This window comes from Equus caballus, chromosome 27 (assembly GCF_041296265.1).
Source record: "Equus caballus isolate H_3958 breed thoroughbred chromosome 27, TB-T2T, whole genome shotgun sequence".
NCBI lineage: Eukaryota > Metazoa > Chordata > Mammalia > Perissodactyla > Equidae > Equus > Equus caballus.
In genome coordinates, this window is record NC_091710.1 from 20801259 (window position 1) to 20819805 (window position 18547).

The window sequence follows — 18547 nt, forward strand, 5'->3', positions numbered from 1 at the left end:
CGACCCAGATGTTACTGGAAAAAACCCACCTTTACAGATGCTCATCTATTTGCTGGATCCTCTGCTACTCTAACATTTCCCAGCCACAAAAAGCAAGGGCCTAGCTTGGGGAAGGCAGCCCGAGTGCCACAGTTCATACATTCAAGTCTTTAATATTCCTGTTCGTCCACAGCTATGACCTTACGACCAACGTCAGCAGCATAAGGGTCCTATCCTCTTACTTAACATAGAGAGATACTCTTACAGGAGCCGAATCTCCCCCCAGGTAGGGCGGCCCACAACCTGCTTTTTAATGAGTATTTCTTTCTCGTAGGAACTGCCACGTGCCATGGGGAGCTGACCTGTGCCTCAGGGCTAACATGGCTGCGAGCTCACCTTTAAGTTTAGGATGTCGTCCAGGGCCTTGAAGCAGCCGTTGGGCCCATACTCGGGGTCAGTGCCCCTTCTCCTGGGGTGCCACATTAGCATTAGCTGCAGCCACCTCTCCAGTCGCTGTGCCAGGATGCTGAGAAGAAAGGGGGCACAGAGTAGGGGGACACACCTCCAAAGCCATTTTCAGGTGGCCATAACGTGTAAACTAAAAAGTGCACACCTCACAAGCATGTCACCATGACACACATAGACAGCAGCCAATAAATGGTTACTGAAAATGAATTCATCTGAGAGAAAAAGTGAACATTTCCAACCAAATTAATTACTCAGGTGCTTATCACCTCCCTGGCCTGCTAAAACACCCCCTCAAGTCAGGGACTTCTCCACAGACGGTCAGAGACTGACCTCCCACTGGCTGCGTGAGAAGGATCTGTGAAGCTTTTTAAAACGCACTTTACAGGCATGCCCCACCTCCAGGTGACCCCACACACAATCTAGACCCCATGCGGCTGAATTTGTTTTGTCAGTCGCCCCCCTCAAAGGCATTGGTGGCTCACCAGGTTCACATTCCTTCCCCGGGCACTGCAGGCCCTTGCGGCCTGCCTCCTGTGAGCACTCTCAGCTCACCTCCCACCACCCTCCATGAAAGCCCCTCCGAGGTCAGCACGCCTACTCACCGCCTGCCGAAACGTGCCTTTGCGGCCCTCAATCCTTCCCCTTTGAACTTCCTTCCTCTTCACCTATCCATGTCCTGCATGTCTAGCCGGATCCCTCCAGAAAGTTCCAGCTCATCCAAAATCATTCCACATAGCTCTAGTACACACACCTCTCTCCCCATCCACTAAATACTCATGGTAGTTACCATCTATGCTGCTCAACTGCGTAACTGCCTTGTAGCTTCCTTTTGTACTATTACTCAATTCTGATATTATTTAACTGCTCATGTTCTGGCCCTAACACTAGATTGTAACGCCATTCAAACTACAAAGATTTCTCTGTTGACTATGACCCAGTATTAGGCTATATAGGGAGTGCCAAAAGAAATAAAGTATAATTCCCCACCCTTAAAACGCTTACAGTCAACTAGGAGATAAACCCTATGCAAACTCAAATGTTATACGAGGTAGACCCTATTAATGGTGAGAAGAGGCACAGATAAATTGTTATGTGAATTCAGAAAAGAGATGATTTCTGGATGGGGGTGAAGGGTGGGGATCCATTCTAAGTTTAAGATTGATATGTATTATGTCAAGTTCTTGGTCATCGGATGATATCCTGATAATTTATTTGAAAGCTATCAGATGTCACCTCAGATATCTATTTCTCAAAAAGGAAGAAAAATCTGTAGAAGAGAAATGCCACTGTGCCTTACCTGTTAAGGTTGTTGGGGTAGGGTAAAGAGCTTGAAAACTTCACTGTTCCATTCAGATCTTCACTAACAACAATGTCCACCTCACTCTTCTGCCGGACTTTGGAATGCCTGCAAATGTGTGATTTGGTTTACTATAGTCCTGAAGTCACCTCGTAGTCAAGAGCCATTTTATTTTTGTAACATATCACTTTACAACTGTACAGGATGCCCCCCAGGTCACTACTTAATCTTTTGGGATAATGGTCAGTGCATCTGTATCCTGCTAGGACGGCTTCTTTGAGAGTTTAAGAATGGCCAGTACTGCCTGATGAGTAGTCATTCACCTCCCTGGGCCCAGGGTTCTGCAGACAGGACTGCTGACTCCTTATCTCATCCTTGGCTTGTCCTTTTCATTTTCTCTGCTTCATCTAATACAAAACTGCCATGTTTTGATAGAGGACAAAATTAGGACTTCCAAACCAAGATTACTGCATGTGTATTACATTTAGAGGAAACATACACAACACGTGCACACACTTCTAAATGGATATGGCTGAATATTACTTCTAAAGGTAAATATTTACATTTCCCAATTTAGAGAACTTACTGATGCCTCTAAAATAGTATTTGAAGGAAAAACATTTTAAATCCAATTGGTTTCAAATCTTCTTGATGACAAGAATAATAACTTAAATTTGAATAATGCTTCATAGATAACCAAGTACGCTGATACCCAACATGCACTTCTTTGCCACGATGACCCCATGTGGTAGACATTATTTGTAGCCCCCTGTTCAGCGGTAAGGAAACGAAGACTAGGTGATTTGCCCAAGGCCACACAACTAGAGAGCAGCAGAACTGGTGACTCAAATCCAAAGTCCGGTGTTCTTCCTACTCTGTCTGAATGTCCAAATCCTTCCTTTCCGAAAACATCTAGGAAATTCAAATCAAAAATGCTTAAGCCCTGAATGCTTCTCATTGGCACGGGGTGACCTGGCCTATCCGACCACAGAGGACACCCAGAAGAGCTGGAGTATGGCAGAGGCTGCGGGCTACAGCCCTGGCAGAAACTGTGATCGCCGTAAGTCAGGTGTGCCCACACTTTGTCATCACACACAAGCAGGATGCTCCTTCAATGAAAACTTAGTCCGTCGATGGTAAATTATAAAAATAAAAGGACACAATAAATAAAATGCTTATTGCTTAGGTCCTAAAATGTATTTCAAAGCAGCTTTATAACAGAACTATAAAGCTCAGGTTGCATTTGTCCCGAAATTGCTATTTACCTGCCTTCTGAGATGAGAGCGAAATTTCTGAAAAGCTGTCTAAGGCCTTACAAAGCAGACGAGAGAGGCACTTCCCACAAACTAGCCCACTCAACAGCTCCTTACTGGGTCTGAGAGAAGTCCACGCGAAAGTGGTTCCCTGGTCTTCTAGCGCTGATGAGGGGAATTCTAGGAAGCTGATTCTGCAGACAGCACACTTACTGTGAAGATGCTGAGCCATTAGGGATGTATTTTCAAATAGCACTTGTTCTCCCAGTTCTAATGGATTTTAACTCATTGCATTATAAATAATGGAAAAGCTCAACATTTGAACTGAAGGGATGCAGCAATTCCTTGGTTAGTTAACAATATAGACATACAGATATCTAAAGTTATTTTTAGGATGGTTACACTTTAAGGTGTGACTATAAATTAATGAGCGAATTCCTCAATATTCCAGAACCTATGCAGGTCAACAAGCACTGCTTGTTTCAAAATACATCACCACAGGAGGGCACACTTTGCCATTTCACGAGCGGGGATCTCGCCTCATTCATCATTGTGCTTCCACTGTCCGGTCCATAAATGTGGACTGACCTGGACGGCCGTCACAGAAAACCATTTTGTGGAACTGATTTCAAAGGCTAGATCTTATTCTTACAAATAAATATTCTCATGATGTAAACACCTGTCCTTTGAAAAGGTTAATGTTTTTACTACTTCTAGACAGGTGTTTAGAAAAATGACAATAGCCAGTGTTGGCAATGGTGTGGCGAAACAGGCAGCTTTCTGGGTTCCTGGTGGAAATGTCATTTATACAACCTTCCTGTTGAGCATTTAGTTAACAGACATCAAAATGTGCACAATCTTTGACCTGTTAATTCCATTTCTAGGCATTGACCCTAGGGAAATAATTGTGGACCTATGAGGATTTCCCTAGAAGGATGCTATTCTTGGTGTTATTTTCAGAAGTAAAAATTATCAACCACCCATACTCTCAACAATGGGGGATAAATTAAATAAACTGCAGTATGGCCATTCAGTGGAATAACAATCAGATATTACAAATAATATGGAAAATCCTGAAGCATTTTCAACAGTAAGTTTGAAAAGCAGGTTATATGAGAGTACGTAAAGTAATTTTTTTTTAAGGTCTAACACACACACTAAAGAGCCTAGAGAAACAAACAAATGTTCACAGAGGTTATTTCCGGGTTGTGTGACGGAAACTCTCACAGGGTAAAAACGCTTTCAAAGCATGTACAGGACAGTGTTCATATAATGCTGCCACTGACATCAGAAAGGGGTGAAACACGGAAACAAGCAAACAAACAGTACATGCCAATTTGCTTGTACAAGCACAAAACATCTTTGGAAGCAGACCAGAAACTAACGGTGTCAGGGCGTCCGTGTGCAAGGAATGCAGGGGGCTGGAGACGGCTAGGGGCGACTTTTCACGGCACACCCTTTTATACTTTCTGAAGTTTGAACCATGAAAACTTTCAACTGCTCCAAAAAAATAAACTGGAAATAAAAAGTTTTTGAACAACGGTAGCATTATTTCAATTAGTGTGTGGCCTTTCAAGGAACAATTCTGAATGAGATCTAACTGATTTAAGGGAACATTAATTTTTAAATTATGCATTTCAGTCATGATTAACTTTTATATATACGTATAATGAATACATTTTTATAATCAGAAAAAAGTTAAAGAATATAGAGGAATTTTAAAAATCTTAATCGTATCCTTTGTTTTTTTATTAGAAAATCTTTTTTTGTAATTTATTCAGTTCACATTTTCAGCCAATTTCTTATACTTTGAAAACAGAAGTTTGTTCTCAGGTATAATAAAATTTCTCAATAATATATTATCACATAATTTATGAAAATGAAATTTATATTCAGGTGTAATAAAATTTGTCAACAATAAATTTCCATGTAAATATTTCTCATTATTTGTCATGTGAACACATCCTTTAATTGTTAACTAATAAGCAGCATTTTCAGTGTCAGGGCACACATTTGCACAAGAGGCTATGAAAGTACCGACATGTTGCTACTGAACTCAGGTGTCACACACAGTATTGTAGCGCAAGTTGTTAAGGTTCAGAATCCATGTGGATACTTAACCATTGCTCTCTTTATCTAGGTTTTTGGAGCTCAGGCTGCCCACAGGCTGGGTCCTAACAGGACTTCCGCTCCAGGAGACAGATCACAGATGGCTCAGGCCCAGCCTGGGAGCGCCCAGTGAGGCAGGGACGGGTGAAGCGGCATGACAGAGACAGATGGACACACTGCTCGCTTCAGGGGGCCCTCCTCGCCCCGGGCCCTGGACCCTGGCCTCACACTCACCACTGCACGGGCTGCCAGTTGGGGAGGAAGGGCCGGAAGCCTGTGATGCATTCGAAAGCCAAGGTGCCGAAGCTCCAGTAGTCCACGGTCACGGTGTACTTCTGCTGCTCCAGCAGCTCTGGGGCCTGCAAGGATGCACGTGGGGACACATCAGAGCCGCTCCCTCTCCTGAGAAGCCAACACGAGAGGGGGCAAGCAGCCCTTCTAATCAGGTCCCCACTCTTCGCTGGTTCCATCCGGGGGCACTGGCACGTCCACCACTTGTTTAGCTAGTGGGAGCCAGGATTCTTCTGTACCTCGTGCAATCCCGATGCTGGTACAAAGGCCCCCAGGGGTATTTCTAGGTAGACCAGACTACACTGTATACCCTTCTCTTGGGCGCTGTGTAGAGATGGGAAGATAGGCTACATTTAACAAAGGAAAATGATACCAGGTACACACACCAAATGCATAATACACGCATTAAATGCTGACTAAGTTTCCTAAACCAATGTGGTTTACAACACATGGGTGTACAATGGGATGACATATTTACAATCAGGCAGAAAAAGCCAGATGTATGACTGCTGCCCAAGTAGAAAGAACTGCGGTGACCAAGGAAAGATTCAAAGCACAGGCAGGACAGGAACCTGGCTCAGAAGAAGGCTCCTCACAGGAGTGTCTGAAAGGAGACATTCCAGGAAGGACCATCACAAGCAAAGGCACGCAGACAGGACTGTGCACGGTCTGGCTAGAAGTGGGACACGTATGGCAAGGCCAAGGAGTCCAAACCAAGAGGAAAAACTGGGGGATGGTCAGGTCAATCTCTAGGTCTGGTTATGGACAGAAGCTCAGCACCTGCAAGCGAGTGACGTGACGGAGCATCCTGGTCAGAGCACAAGGTTCCCGCCATTTAACTGCTGCCGAGGATTCCAGAGGACACTCAGTGGGACTTCCATAATTACATTATATGGACACAGGTGCCTGAATCGCAGCCCCCCGTGAAACCTCTACTCCACAGAGCAGGTGATAAATCCATGCAGGCCATTAGCCCAGTGGGTGGGGTAAGTAGGGAGCATTAATGCACTCAAAAAGACTTCAAAGGATTTTTTTCTTTTTAAGAACTAGACAAGATATTTAAGCTCATCTAGCCCAGGGGTTTCCAACCTGTTTTTGTTTTTGTTTTTTAAACTGCAGGCTCCTGTATTCAATCAACACTTTACTGACCCTTATCATCTGTAAGCAGTCTATTACCAAGTCTAGCTGAGTCTCTTAGTGCTAGGCATTTCTTTTTGTTTTGAGGAAGATTAGCCCTGAGCTAACATCTGTGCCAATCTTCCTCTTTTTGCTGAGGAAGACTGGCCCTGAGCTAACATCTGTGCCCATCCTCCTCTACTTTATATGTGGGACGCCTGCCACAGGATGGCTTGATAAGTGGTGCACAGGTCTGCACCTGGGATCTGGGCCGGCAAACCCCCGGCCACCAAAGCAAATGTGCAAACTTAACTGCTACGCCACTGGGCCAGCCCCACTTGCTAGGCAATCCTTGAACCATCTTCTGTAACCTCACTGTGACCACAGCTCTGAACTGGCCTACTGCCAGAGCCTCCTTCCTACTTGTCCACCATTTACTCTTGCTCAGTGCAATTCATTCTCCACACTGTATCAAGAGTGGTCTTTTCCAAAGGTAAACCTAATTCCTCTCCAACATAAAACCCTGCCATGTCTCTGCAGAGGTTTCAGGATAAAGTCTGAAATCTCTAACCTAGCCAAAAAGGCCCTGAAGAATTGGTCCCCACCTCTCTCTCCAGATTCTACTCAAGAGACTCTCTTCCTTCTTCTCTAGGCCCCAGCCCACACCTTCTGGTCTTCCAATGTGCCATCCCTCTGCCCAGAGTTTCCTCTCCCACACCTTTCACCTATTCATCCTTCAGGTCTCAGCCAGAGGCCAGGTCCTCCTAATACATATTCTTATAACCCCCTGCACTTTTCCTGTGTAGAATTGATCACAATTGTAGTTTCTTAGTCATTGGTGTAAGGATCAGGGGAATGCCTGCTTTCCTGCTAAACTCTAAGACTACACTTGGTCAATATTTCTCGAATGAATAAGTGACTCAGATAGAACCCCAACATCAGACCAAATAATGTAAAGAACGGGCGGGAGCTCAGAGCTCAGCATCCTTCTCCATGGCCTTTGAGATGCCTCATGGAAACGGTGGCCTCTACAGACCTGCATGAATCTAGCTTAAACTCTTTATTTGCAGATAAAATACTGCAGCACAAGAGGTTATGGGATTTGTGCAAGGGCACACAAGCAGGGCCCTTTTGACAGAAGAAGATGACCACATCCTTCCATAGGGCCTCTGCTGGCAAAAGCGCTGACTTGAACGGACTATGGGTCTGACCTCATACAACAATTCCCATGCATCTAGGCAACATCCACAGAGCGGGCAGGACTTAGCTGCTGGAAGGCAAGGATGGAGAGGAGCCCCACAAAGATGGCCATCAGAGAGAAACTGCTAAGGAAACACGTAGATCCCATTTCTTACCAGGTACTGCAGGGTCCCCACAAAGGAAGTACAAAGACTGCCCTGATCCAGCTCCTTGGCATATCCTAGGTCAATAATTTTGTGTATTAACTGAAAAAAAGGGAGGAGGAGAAATCTGAGGGTTATGAGAATACACTGTCCTCCTACAAGAATTCGGCTTGTCTGCTGACACAGCAGAGGATATTTCTGAATTCCCAGGTGGTATTAGAGCCTAAGTCCCTAGGAACCACCAGAGACACAGGAGAATGCCTTTCACATGGTAGATTTAGGGCAAAAGAAAACATACACTGTAAAAATGCTGAAAAAAGGCACATGTTCTCTCTCGTTCTGCAACCAATAACCAGAGGATGGTCAAAAGTAACAGACCATGCACCAGCCCTCAAGAATGCCAAACCCGGACTTTATGAGGTGAAAGACCAGGCCAGTCCCTTTTCAGTCAATATCTTTAGTTCTTAAATCTTAGAACCTCTGGCAAGAATGAGTGTGAACTGGAACAAAGGTGAGAGCGGTGATAGTCACGGTCAGGCCCAGAATGCTGACAGAGTGTATCAGAAGAGATTAAGTGACCCAGGAGCTGAGTTACTACATTCCACTCAGCTGAGCCCTTCTCACTGCCCCCAGCTAAACAAACAAGGCCATGAGAAAGCACAGGCTCCATGGGCAGGTGCCACCTCCAAATGCCTCTTCTCAGCCACATCCAGAACCCACTCAGAGCTGGTTTCCACGCTAGCATCAGGACTTGAGGCTCTCAAAGAAATGGAAAACAAAAAAGTCTGTTTCCAAGAAGTGTTAGTCCCAAAGGTTGGGGGTGGAGGTGGGAAGACAAACATTGTTTTTCTTATCAGATTCCTGCAACTTGGGCGATTAACAATGTGATCCTTTCAAACTTGCCTCAATCTGCAAGCAAGAACTTTTTGCTGAATTTGTTTTCAAACAAAAAAGCCTTCCCAGAGAACCAAAGCAAATGTAAACTGAAGGAAACGCAAACATAAACAAACACACAGAGCATGTTCCTTCTCGATCAAAGCAGCTTCCCTGAGGCAGCCCAGGACTCTCCCAGTCCCAGGAGGTCACTCACTCTTTGCTCTCCTTGCTGCAGGACGATGTTCTCTGGCTTTAGATCCCGATGGATGATTCTGTTTTCGTGAAGGTATCTAAGCGCAGAGGCTGAGAGGGTGGAAAGGGAGTGAATTTTCATTAAGCCGAAAAAATGCTTTTCATTTCAAAATCGCCTATCCTCAGAAAGATGAATTTGTGTGCCCCTGACACACACTCTGACTTTCAGTGCACAGACTCACGGTGTGGGCCAGGGCCGGGGGCAGAAGCCCCTTGGGTGACATGAAGGGGGCCTGGCTGCAGAGGCAGGACTAGCACCACCACAAGAATCTGGCTTTTTCATGCAAAGAACTCAGCCTTGCATCCACAAGGTCATCAACTGCAGTCTGGAGCAGTGGTTCTCCAACACCGCTGTCAGGACCAGCAGCATCTCAACTTGTTAGAAATGGAAAATTCTCAGGTCCCACCTGAGACCCACTGAATCGCAAACTGGGAGTGACTTTGCAATCTGTGTGTTAACAAGCTCTCCAGGTGATGATGATGCTGAAAAAGTTTGAGAAAGGGAATTTCTCTAGTGTGGAGGCTCAAAAATCTCAATTCTGTGGCAAAAATAACCAAAACAAAAAGTAACAAATGTTGGAGAGGTTGTGGAGAAAAAGGAACCCTCATACACTGCTTGTGAGAACGCAAACTGGTGCAGCCACTATGGAAAAAATTAAAAACAGAAATACCATATGACCCAGCCATCCCACTACTAGGTATCTATCCAAAGAACTTGAAGTCAGCAATTCCAAAAGTCCCATGCACCCCTATGTTCATCGCAGCATTATTTACAATAGCCAAGACATGGAAGCAATCTAAGTGCCCACTGACTGATGATTGGATAAAGAAGATATAGTATATATATACAATGGAATACTACTCAGCCATAAAAAAGGATAAAATTGTCCCATTCACAACAACACGGATGGACCTTGAGGGGATTATGTTAAGTGAAATAAGCCAGATAGAGAAGGACAATCTCTGGATGACCCCACTCATGTGAGGAATTTAAACATGTGGACAAAGAGAACAGATTAGTGGCTACCAGGGGGATGGGGGGAGGGGGTTGGGCACAAAGGGTGAAGTGGTGCACCTACAACACGACTGAATAATGTACAACTGAAATTTCACAAGGTTGTAAACTATCATAATCTCAATAAAAGGTTAAAAAAAAAATCTCAATTCTGCAAGGTGGTTGAAGGAGGAGGGTGTTCCGGGCAGAGAGAGCTTTGGGCATGTGATCTGAGTCTAATAAGGTCAGAGCTGCTTCAAGGAAGAAGTAGGGAGCCCAGGAAGAAGAGAAGAGGAGCACATTCAACACATATGACCCTGTGACATGTGTTTACTATGTGCCCAGTTCTCTGCTGGGTTCTGTGAGGGACATGAAACAAGGGACATGATCCTCAACTTGCAAGAGCCCAGAATCCACTTGGGAAGGAAAGAGTCTGCACAATACTGGCAGTGAAGTCATTCGACACCCATACCTCTGTGCAGAGGAAATGAGGTGAGTTACACAGGAGGGCCGTGGCACAGAGCAACGGGCTCCATCTGCAGCTCAGACTCCAAGCAGGAGGCGATTTGTACCCATAAGAGAGGTTTAACAATTTTAACAGAAATCCTTGCAAGGTGTGCTACAAAAGAAAAAAAATAGAATAAGTATTGGAAGAGATAAAATTATCTTTATTTGGAGATGATATGACCATGTATATGCCTAGAAAACTCAATAGACTAACCACTGGAAAGAATTTAGTAAGTTGTCTGGAAACAAAACAAGTATACACAAATCAACAGCTTTTCTCAAGGTCAGCTATATCCAGTTGAAACGGAAAGAGAAAAAATAAATCCCATTTACATTAGCAACAAAAACTCCAAAGGACAAATTTAGCAAAAAAACCCCTAGTGTTAGGTGAAAAGTATACAGCATAAAGAAAAGCAATATAAATAACATAAAAAGGTTTTAAAAGTTTATAGCTAAAGATACTATTCACAGAGCCAAAAGACAAAAAGGGCTGGAAAAAAATATCTGCAACACATATGCCAAAGAGTAAATATATCTAATAGACAAAGAGCACTTACAAATCAGTAAGAAAGCAACTCAGTAGGAAAAGGGGTAACTTACAGAAGAAGAATGCAAACGGTGAACAATTCTGCACAAAGCTGCTCAAGCTCATGAGCAGTCCAAAAAGTGTAAGTTAAAGCACAATGAAATGCCTGTTTTCACTATTCAACTGGCAAGAATTTTAGATGAGAAATAGAAGGCACTTCCTTACATTGCTGGAAGGAGGAAAAATTGCTGTGCCTTTAGGGGAAAGAAATATGGCAATATCCATTAAATTTTAAAAGGTATGTATTGTTTGACCCATTAGTTCCACCTCTGGTAATCGAGCTTGTAACATCAAAAGCATCATAACATAGGCATAAGGATGCTTATTACATAGCTCGGAGTGAAATAACTAGAAACGACCTGAAACAATGAGAGAATGGTTGAGCAAATGACGCTAGATCCACACTACACTAGGCAACTGTTTTAAAGTCACGTAGGTTGATAGATAATATAACTCAGATATAGATATTATGACTCAGCGGGATGTCAAGGCTGTATGCCAAGTCAATGGTATGATCACTTTTTTGTTTTTTCAAAAAAAAAGGTGAAAAGTAAAAGCAAGAGCAACACTAAGAAAGGTTAATAATGAGCCCTCCCTGTGCCACCACACACACAAGCTCATCACCCCAGACAGAATGTGGCCCAACCTGGGCGGTGGGCAGCGCCGCGGGTCCGGGCAGCTGCTCCCATCTGCTCAGCAGGAGCAGGAGGAAAAACACCTTCCACAGAAACCAAGTGATTGCTCCATAGAGACCTGCATGCTGAGCTTCCCCTGAAAACACGTTTGAAAGTCAAACTGAGAGAGCTGGACAATTGACTAACATCTGAGGGGAGTTCCACCTCAGAACATTAAGTTACATTTCAAAACCTCTAATTCCATCTGCCCTTCTACACCCAGCCTTTGACCGCACACGTCATTCCAACATTGCATACTTGTTCCTTATTCTTCTTTTCTTTCATAACTGAATACAGTCGATTGGCTTAGGTCCAACAAATGTCCAAATGCAGTGAAAGACTCGCTGCTTGCAACGTGTGCCTAAAAAATTCCACTCCACCTCGTTCTCAATTGTATTAACTTTTAAAGACCAAAGCTTCTTGCCAGCACTTCCATTTTTGTCTTACTAATTTTTTAAAGAATCAGAGCCAAGTATAATAAAACATTCCAATAACTACACAAACACAACCTTGCAAATGGGGTGGTGCTGCTGCACCTGAACGAGCGGCTGGCAGCGAGCACCGCTGCGCAGGAAGCGGACGTGTTTGTTACGGACTGACTCACAAAAGACCCATTTTGGTATATGACAAGGGCGTCAGGGTATAATGGATCCAAGCGTGGGTTGGTTTGTTGAAAAGCAGAACATATGGAAGTTGAGACTCACTGTATCTTGGGCAAGTACGTACGCCCCGACTAAGACGAGGCCTCTGCAGCTAGATGTGAACATCTCAGCACAAATAACACGGAGCAGCGGAGACGCCCCAAGAAGCCCCGAGAGGGAAGAGTGTGGACCAGAGTGAAAGCACTCTCCTCCCCACCATGCTGATTAAGAGCTGTCACCTGAGCTTCACTGAGGGGGAGGGCAAGCTGGCAACTAAGTCACTGCCTACTATTAATAGCTGGCCATGTTTACGCTTAAGCAACTGTATGTAACAAATTAATCCTCATTTCAGGGCAGTCATTTATTCCCAAATACTTTTGTCAACTGAAAGTCTGGAATTAAAGACGCTGTGGGTATCGTTATATACAGTTTCTTGGACTGAGTGAAACAGTCAGAATTCTAACGGGCAAGACCCCTTACAGAGATCTCCTCACAGAATCGTCTTTAAAAAGCTTAGTTCGGCCTGACTGGGCTGCAGTTTACAAAACAGCACCTGAAGAGCAGTGAATGGAATGAGTCAAAATCCTCTCGGGCTAAGAGAACCTAATTTGATTTAAATGGGATGGAAAATGAGAAGCTGAGATGAAGAAAAATACTTTTGCATGTGAAATTTCCTTAAAAACCCTAAGCTCCTAGCAGTAGTGATAATACACGTGTATAAAAATTGAAAACCACACCACAAAGCACAAAACCCAAAAAGTTAACTTCTCCCATTCCAATTATAGAAAAGAGTTGTGAGAAGCACCCCGTGTGCACTTGTAAAGCACACGCAGGCATTTCCGAGGACAGCTACTGCACAGACAGGTCCAAGGTAAGGACCTGCCACAGGAAAACAAGAGCCTCCTCCTATTATCCTTGTCAAAAACAGCATCCAGGTATTGTCCCAGCTTTCCCTTAGCCTGTGAGGTAGACACAAACACACACTGAAGAACAGGACACTCCTGGAGTTCTTATTGATGAACCAGAATCCCAAATCATAGCTCCTGTTTATTTTTTCAGCTTACAAATCGCAAATTAGGCAACAGAGAGGACCAGCTAGACTTCCATGTGCAAAAGCAGACTCATAAGGTTGTGTCCGTGAATCCCCACTTCCCACACTCCAAATTTAAAGGATTACTAAGCTCCCTTGAGAACATTTTTGTTTGGGATACTTTTCATAGAGAAGAAACAGAAAGATAAATGGACGAAAAAGTTGGGACAGAGATTAGAAGAGAAAGAAAAGCCAGTCACCAATGAGTAAGAAGGGCAATAGGATGCTTGTTCACTCAATAAAAATTGACTGAGTGCCTACTACGCACCAGTCACTTTGGTGTCTCCAAACTTTCCAAACAAAACAGACTGAAGGCCAAGCGTGGACATGTGGAGAAAGACTGAGTCCAGCTAAAGGTTGCTCAGCTAAAACAGCCCCTGAGACCAATGGGCAAGGCAGCAAGGCAGCCACACGGAGTGCTGAGAGGAAGGTGCAGAGTCCTTCTCCCAGTCACTCAACAAGAACTTATAAAGGGTCTTCTATTTGCTAGGCATTGTGGAAAATGTGCCACTGAATCCAAATGTTTTCTTCACTGACTGCACAAATGGTCTGGTCAATGGGCCCCAAGTCCAGAAGTTAGTCCTTACAGTCAAAAACAGGAAGAGATCACATAACAATGCAGAGATACCAAGTACCAATTGAGTGGAGAGGCAACAAGGGGAGAGAAATCCCATGAGAGGGAGAACCCGTGACGGGTCAGGGCAGTTCCCATGGAGGGGGCAGATCGAAGGCTGTGCCCCAAAGACAAGATGCAGTTGTCGGGGAGGCGCAGGAGCAGCATTCTGAAAAGGAGCAGCACATGCAAAGGCTAGCAAGAGGATTGAAAAGTGGGTTCTGAGAGCCACGCACATATGAAGTTGGCTATCGTGGATCGGGAGAAACTCAAGGTTGAGAGGTTTGGCCTTGATCTAACGATGGATTATACGAAAGTGTCCTTTCAAAAGCATGACAGGTGGATTCGTAAAATGGAGCTAAGGACACCAGGTAAGAGATCACTACAGTGATTTGCTATGACACTGAGTTAGTGGAGGCACCGGGAGCAGAAAGAGAGAATGGGATACACCACACGAAGGAAGGTTGGAAGGATTTGGAGACTTTTTCAAAGGGAGGATGTGGAGCAGGAAAAGAGGCAGACTCCACGAAGAGATGAGATTCCACACTGGTGCTTGTGTCTGGGTAACGGGCAGAAAGATGGGCTAGTGACACAAGAAAGAGGACATCAGGAAGGGATCTGGTTGAAGGAAGAAGTCTAGGACTTCAGTTTGGAAGTGACTTTGGGAGAAATATCGTATAGACATGGACATAGAGTTGAGGCTGGGGATCGGGTGGAATATACAGATTTTGGAGAAGATATGGTTGATAAAGCCGTCATGAGAATGCCCTGGCAAACAGAATATTGGAGAGCAGCGGGTAGTCAGTCCAGGTGCAGAGAGGGATGAGTAGGATGGAGCAGGAATTAACAGAGGCATCAAGACATAGCCCCAGGCAAAAGATGATGTGTTAGGGAGAGGCAAGAGAGACTGTAGGAGCAGTCAGGCTGGACAGTGGCATGGATGTCAAAGATATGATGGGGCAACCATTCCGCAAATCAGCTACCTGAATAATAAACATGGAATATTTAGAGTTAGGAGGGACCTTGGAGACCCCCGAGCCCAAACCCTTCATTTTAAAGTTGAGGACACACAGGCTGAGAAAGTTACCACAGTTTTCCATAGAGAAGAAATGGAAAGATTAATGGACCAAAAGGTCCTTGCCCAAGGTGACAGAGCTGGGAAAGTGGAGAAGCCAGGACTGAAGGTCAGTTGTCTTTTCTTTTGTTATTATTACATTCATTAATTTGGTTATTGTCAACCAGATTTTCAAGTATGCTTTTCAACATACTTTATATGCAAATAATCTGAATTTCTGAGATCAGGTAATCATCTTTGTTATAATCAACAGGGCAGTCAGAGTGATACATTAAATAGAACAAGCAAGAAAATCCGCAATTAGAGAAACACTAAATAGAGTCTAGTTTTCTGACTCGTAGATTGGAGCTGTCTTCCCTAAAGCCCTGTGTGCTGTTTGGACCCTTCTCTGCTCTTTAATGTTGAAGTACTGGACGCCCGCTACGAGCAGCTCCAACAGGACGGTTTGGTGACTCAGAGAATGAAGCACACACAAAAATGGGGTGTGGGGTTCCTGAAGGCTCAGAGGGACAGGATGGTCAGTTACCACAGTAACCCAGCCACCCAGAGAATCAAGGAAAATCAATTCAAGTCTAAGATTTGATAAGGCCATGGTGATTGCACAACTGCCCCAGCAGCTGGCACGAGCAGGCCCCCACCCCTCACACAGCAGAGACGTGGGCCTCAGAGGACAGGGGTCTGCCCCTCAATCTTGAGCGCTCAGGAGTGCGCTCCTCTGCAGGCAGAAGGAAACACACTCCAATGTTGCCCAAAGGATTATGAGTAAGACTGCTTAAATAGAGTTCACCCGCATATGACTTCCTTGAGCTATTTTAGGGTCACATTGTTCGGAAGACAGATCACTTACAGCTGCCTCTGCACCTGTCCCCAGATCTCTCACCAGCATAAGAGCAATGGTCTAACAGGCTTGTCCTTGCAGGCGAAACAGGAGGCTCGTCCATATGCTTGCTAGGCATCTGCTCATTTTCCCATATGTACTCTGCACTATCTTCTCGGGCAATTTAAAGTTCACTGAAAAACTCCTACCTATGTCTATTATCTTGACTGTGAGTGGCATCTCTGAGAGGTTAGCACAGAAGAGGCTAGGGGTAAAACAGCTTTAACCCAGAAGAGAAGGCAATGAATCTAGACCCAGGGGTCAAGGGTGGGGCTCTTCTGCTTATCTGAAGTCAACGTGGCAGAGAAGAGCGGTGGCAACTCCAACAAAAGGAATGTGGGGCCAGCACTTGGAACAAACTGGAACAAAATATGCTCAGGAAATGTTTCAGAGTACAAAAGAGTTATGTTAGATGAGCTCCAAGAAAAGCTTTTGAACTCTGGCTCAGTGACAAGATCCTTGCAAAAGAAATAAATTTGATGAATCCTGCACATGAATCAGAGATGGGAATGAAAGCAAAATACAAGCTTATCAGCAACCTCACCCCAACCACAAAATCAGGGATGTGACTGCATCCAAAAGGTGCATGAGATAAGAATGGGTCTGAGGAAGGTTAACCATTTCCAGAAAGGAAAGTCTCAGAAGACGATCACCTACCTGCCAGCTCACTGACTCCAACCTCAGGTCATAACCCCAATTAGGGAGAAATCCAATTCCAGATGGTGAAGGAGATGAGAAAGGAACTAACACTTGTTGACTGCATATTAGGCTAGGAGCAGAGCACCGTGCTGCTGTGCTGGGAGCTTTCTGTCTATCATTTCATTTCATCCTCATAACGATTCTAATGAGATGAGCAATGTTCCTATTTTATAGCTAATAAAACTGATGTTCTTAAAAATTAATTAGCATGTCTTAGCTCACACAGCCAACGAGTGGAGGAGCTGGTACTTGACCTGGGAGTGTTAATAATATGCAAACATCTGTTTTAAAAAGAAATAGGTCCTTATTTTAATTTCCTTTGGGATTTATTTCATTCATTTGATAAGTACAGTCGTCCCTCAGTTTCGGAAGGGGATCAGTTCCAAGATATCTGCCCCAAGAATATCCACGGATGCTCAAGTCTCTTACACGAAATGGCACAGTAATTGCATATAACCTATGCACATCCTTCCACACACTTTAAGTCATCTCTTGATTATTTCTAACACCTAATAAATGTAAACCCTATGTAAACAATTGTTATACTGTATTGTTTAGAGAACAATGACAAGAAAGGAGTCTGGACGTGTTCACTACAGATGCGACCATCAGTAGGTCTTTCGATCCACAGCTGGTTGAATCTACAGATGCAGAATCCCCAGATACAGAGGGCAGATTGTATCTCAAAGAAGCTGCTCTAAGGCACCGCTCTTCCAGATGCTGGAGACAGAACAGACAGTAAAGACTGCCTTCAAGAGTTCAGTTCCAGCACACTAGAACTTCGAAGCCTCAGTGTTTCCAATTTGGGAAGGAAAGAGGGAATCGGTGACCTAAAGAATTTCTTTTTCTTTTTCAAGATTGGCACCTGAGCTAACAACGTTGCCAATCTTTTTTTTTTTCTGCTTTTTCTCCCCAAATCCCCCCAGTATATAGTTGTATATTTTATTTAGTTGTGAGTCCTTCTAGTTGTGGCATGTGGGACACCGCCTCAACATGGCCTGATGAGTGGTGCCATGTCTGCGCCCAGGATCCAAACTGGCGAAACCCTGGGCCGCCGAAGCAGAGCATGCGAACTTAACCACTTGGCCACGGGGCCAGCCCCTAAAGAATTTTAATAGTCATCCACGTACAGGGGAGCTGAATGACACAAGCACTTGCAAATTCACTTGTCTTCATCACTCTGACTGAGATGTAACAAACACACATATACAACTTGAATAGATAATACACAAGCTACCATACAAGTCAAAGGTAACCAGATACAAAATGTGGCCAGCCCGAAGAATATGCAACCAGTAAAGGCTCTACTAACATCACTTGAGAACCACTCGAGGAAGTAAAAAGACTAAAAAGTTAACGTGAGGAAGTAAACAGTCATGTGTATTTGAGCTGATCATTTAAAGACTTTCTTAATAACTATTCGCTGAATACACAATCTAGCGAGTGAAAAAAAATCTGAAAGAATAACATTTAAACAAAATGACTTAAAGCTCTAACCAAAGAGAAACACAGTAAAAGTTGGCCATGAAGAGCAAAGGAACATTGCCAAGCCTGCTACCCTGCCTCCAAACTGTTCAACAGAAAATAAATTAGGGATTTGGCCCCTGGGGTAAAAGACACAATCAGGTAAACGTCGAACAAAGCCAAGCGCAGGCGAGCCATGTGGAGGGTGTCATGAAAAAAGGCGGGACTCTCAACTTACAGATGAGACAGAGAGGCCCTCCGGGAGACCCACACGGGCCCAGCCACAAAGGAATCAGTCTGGCCAGTGGTGGACGCCCACTCAAGTCAGACGAAACTGGTGCAA

General features: G+C 44.3%; 1 protein-coding gene across 13 annotated transcripts in view; it reads right to left on the bottom strand.

Annotated features, from left to right (window-relative positions):
- The window catches only part of IKBKB (inhibitor of nuclear factor kappa B kinase subunit beta), a 49337-nt gene that overhangs the window by 13981 nt on the left and 16809 nt on the right, over nt 1-18547 (bottom strand). For 8 of the 13 annotated variants that reach the window (XM_023630671.2, XM_023630672.2, XM_023630669.2 and 5 more), the window contains 5 exons: nt 8947-9035; nt 7869-7958; nt 5341-5465; nt 1745-1852; nt 376-505 (listed from right to left, as the gene is read on the bottom strand). In XM_023630671.2, coding sequence (XP_023486439.1) covers nt 376-505; nt 1745-1852; nt 5341-5465; nt 7869-7958; nt 8947-9035 — 542 coding nt within the window. The remainder of the gene's footprint in view (nt 1-375; nt 506-1744; nt 1853-5340; nt 5466-7868; nt 7959-8946; nt 9036-18547) is intronic. The other 5 variants (XM_070253368.1, XM_070253367.1, XM_023630673.2 and 2 more) reach the window with 1 other exon arrangement.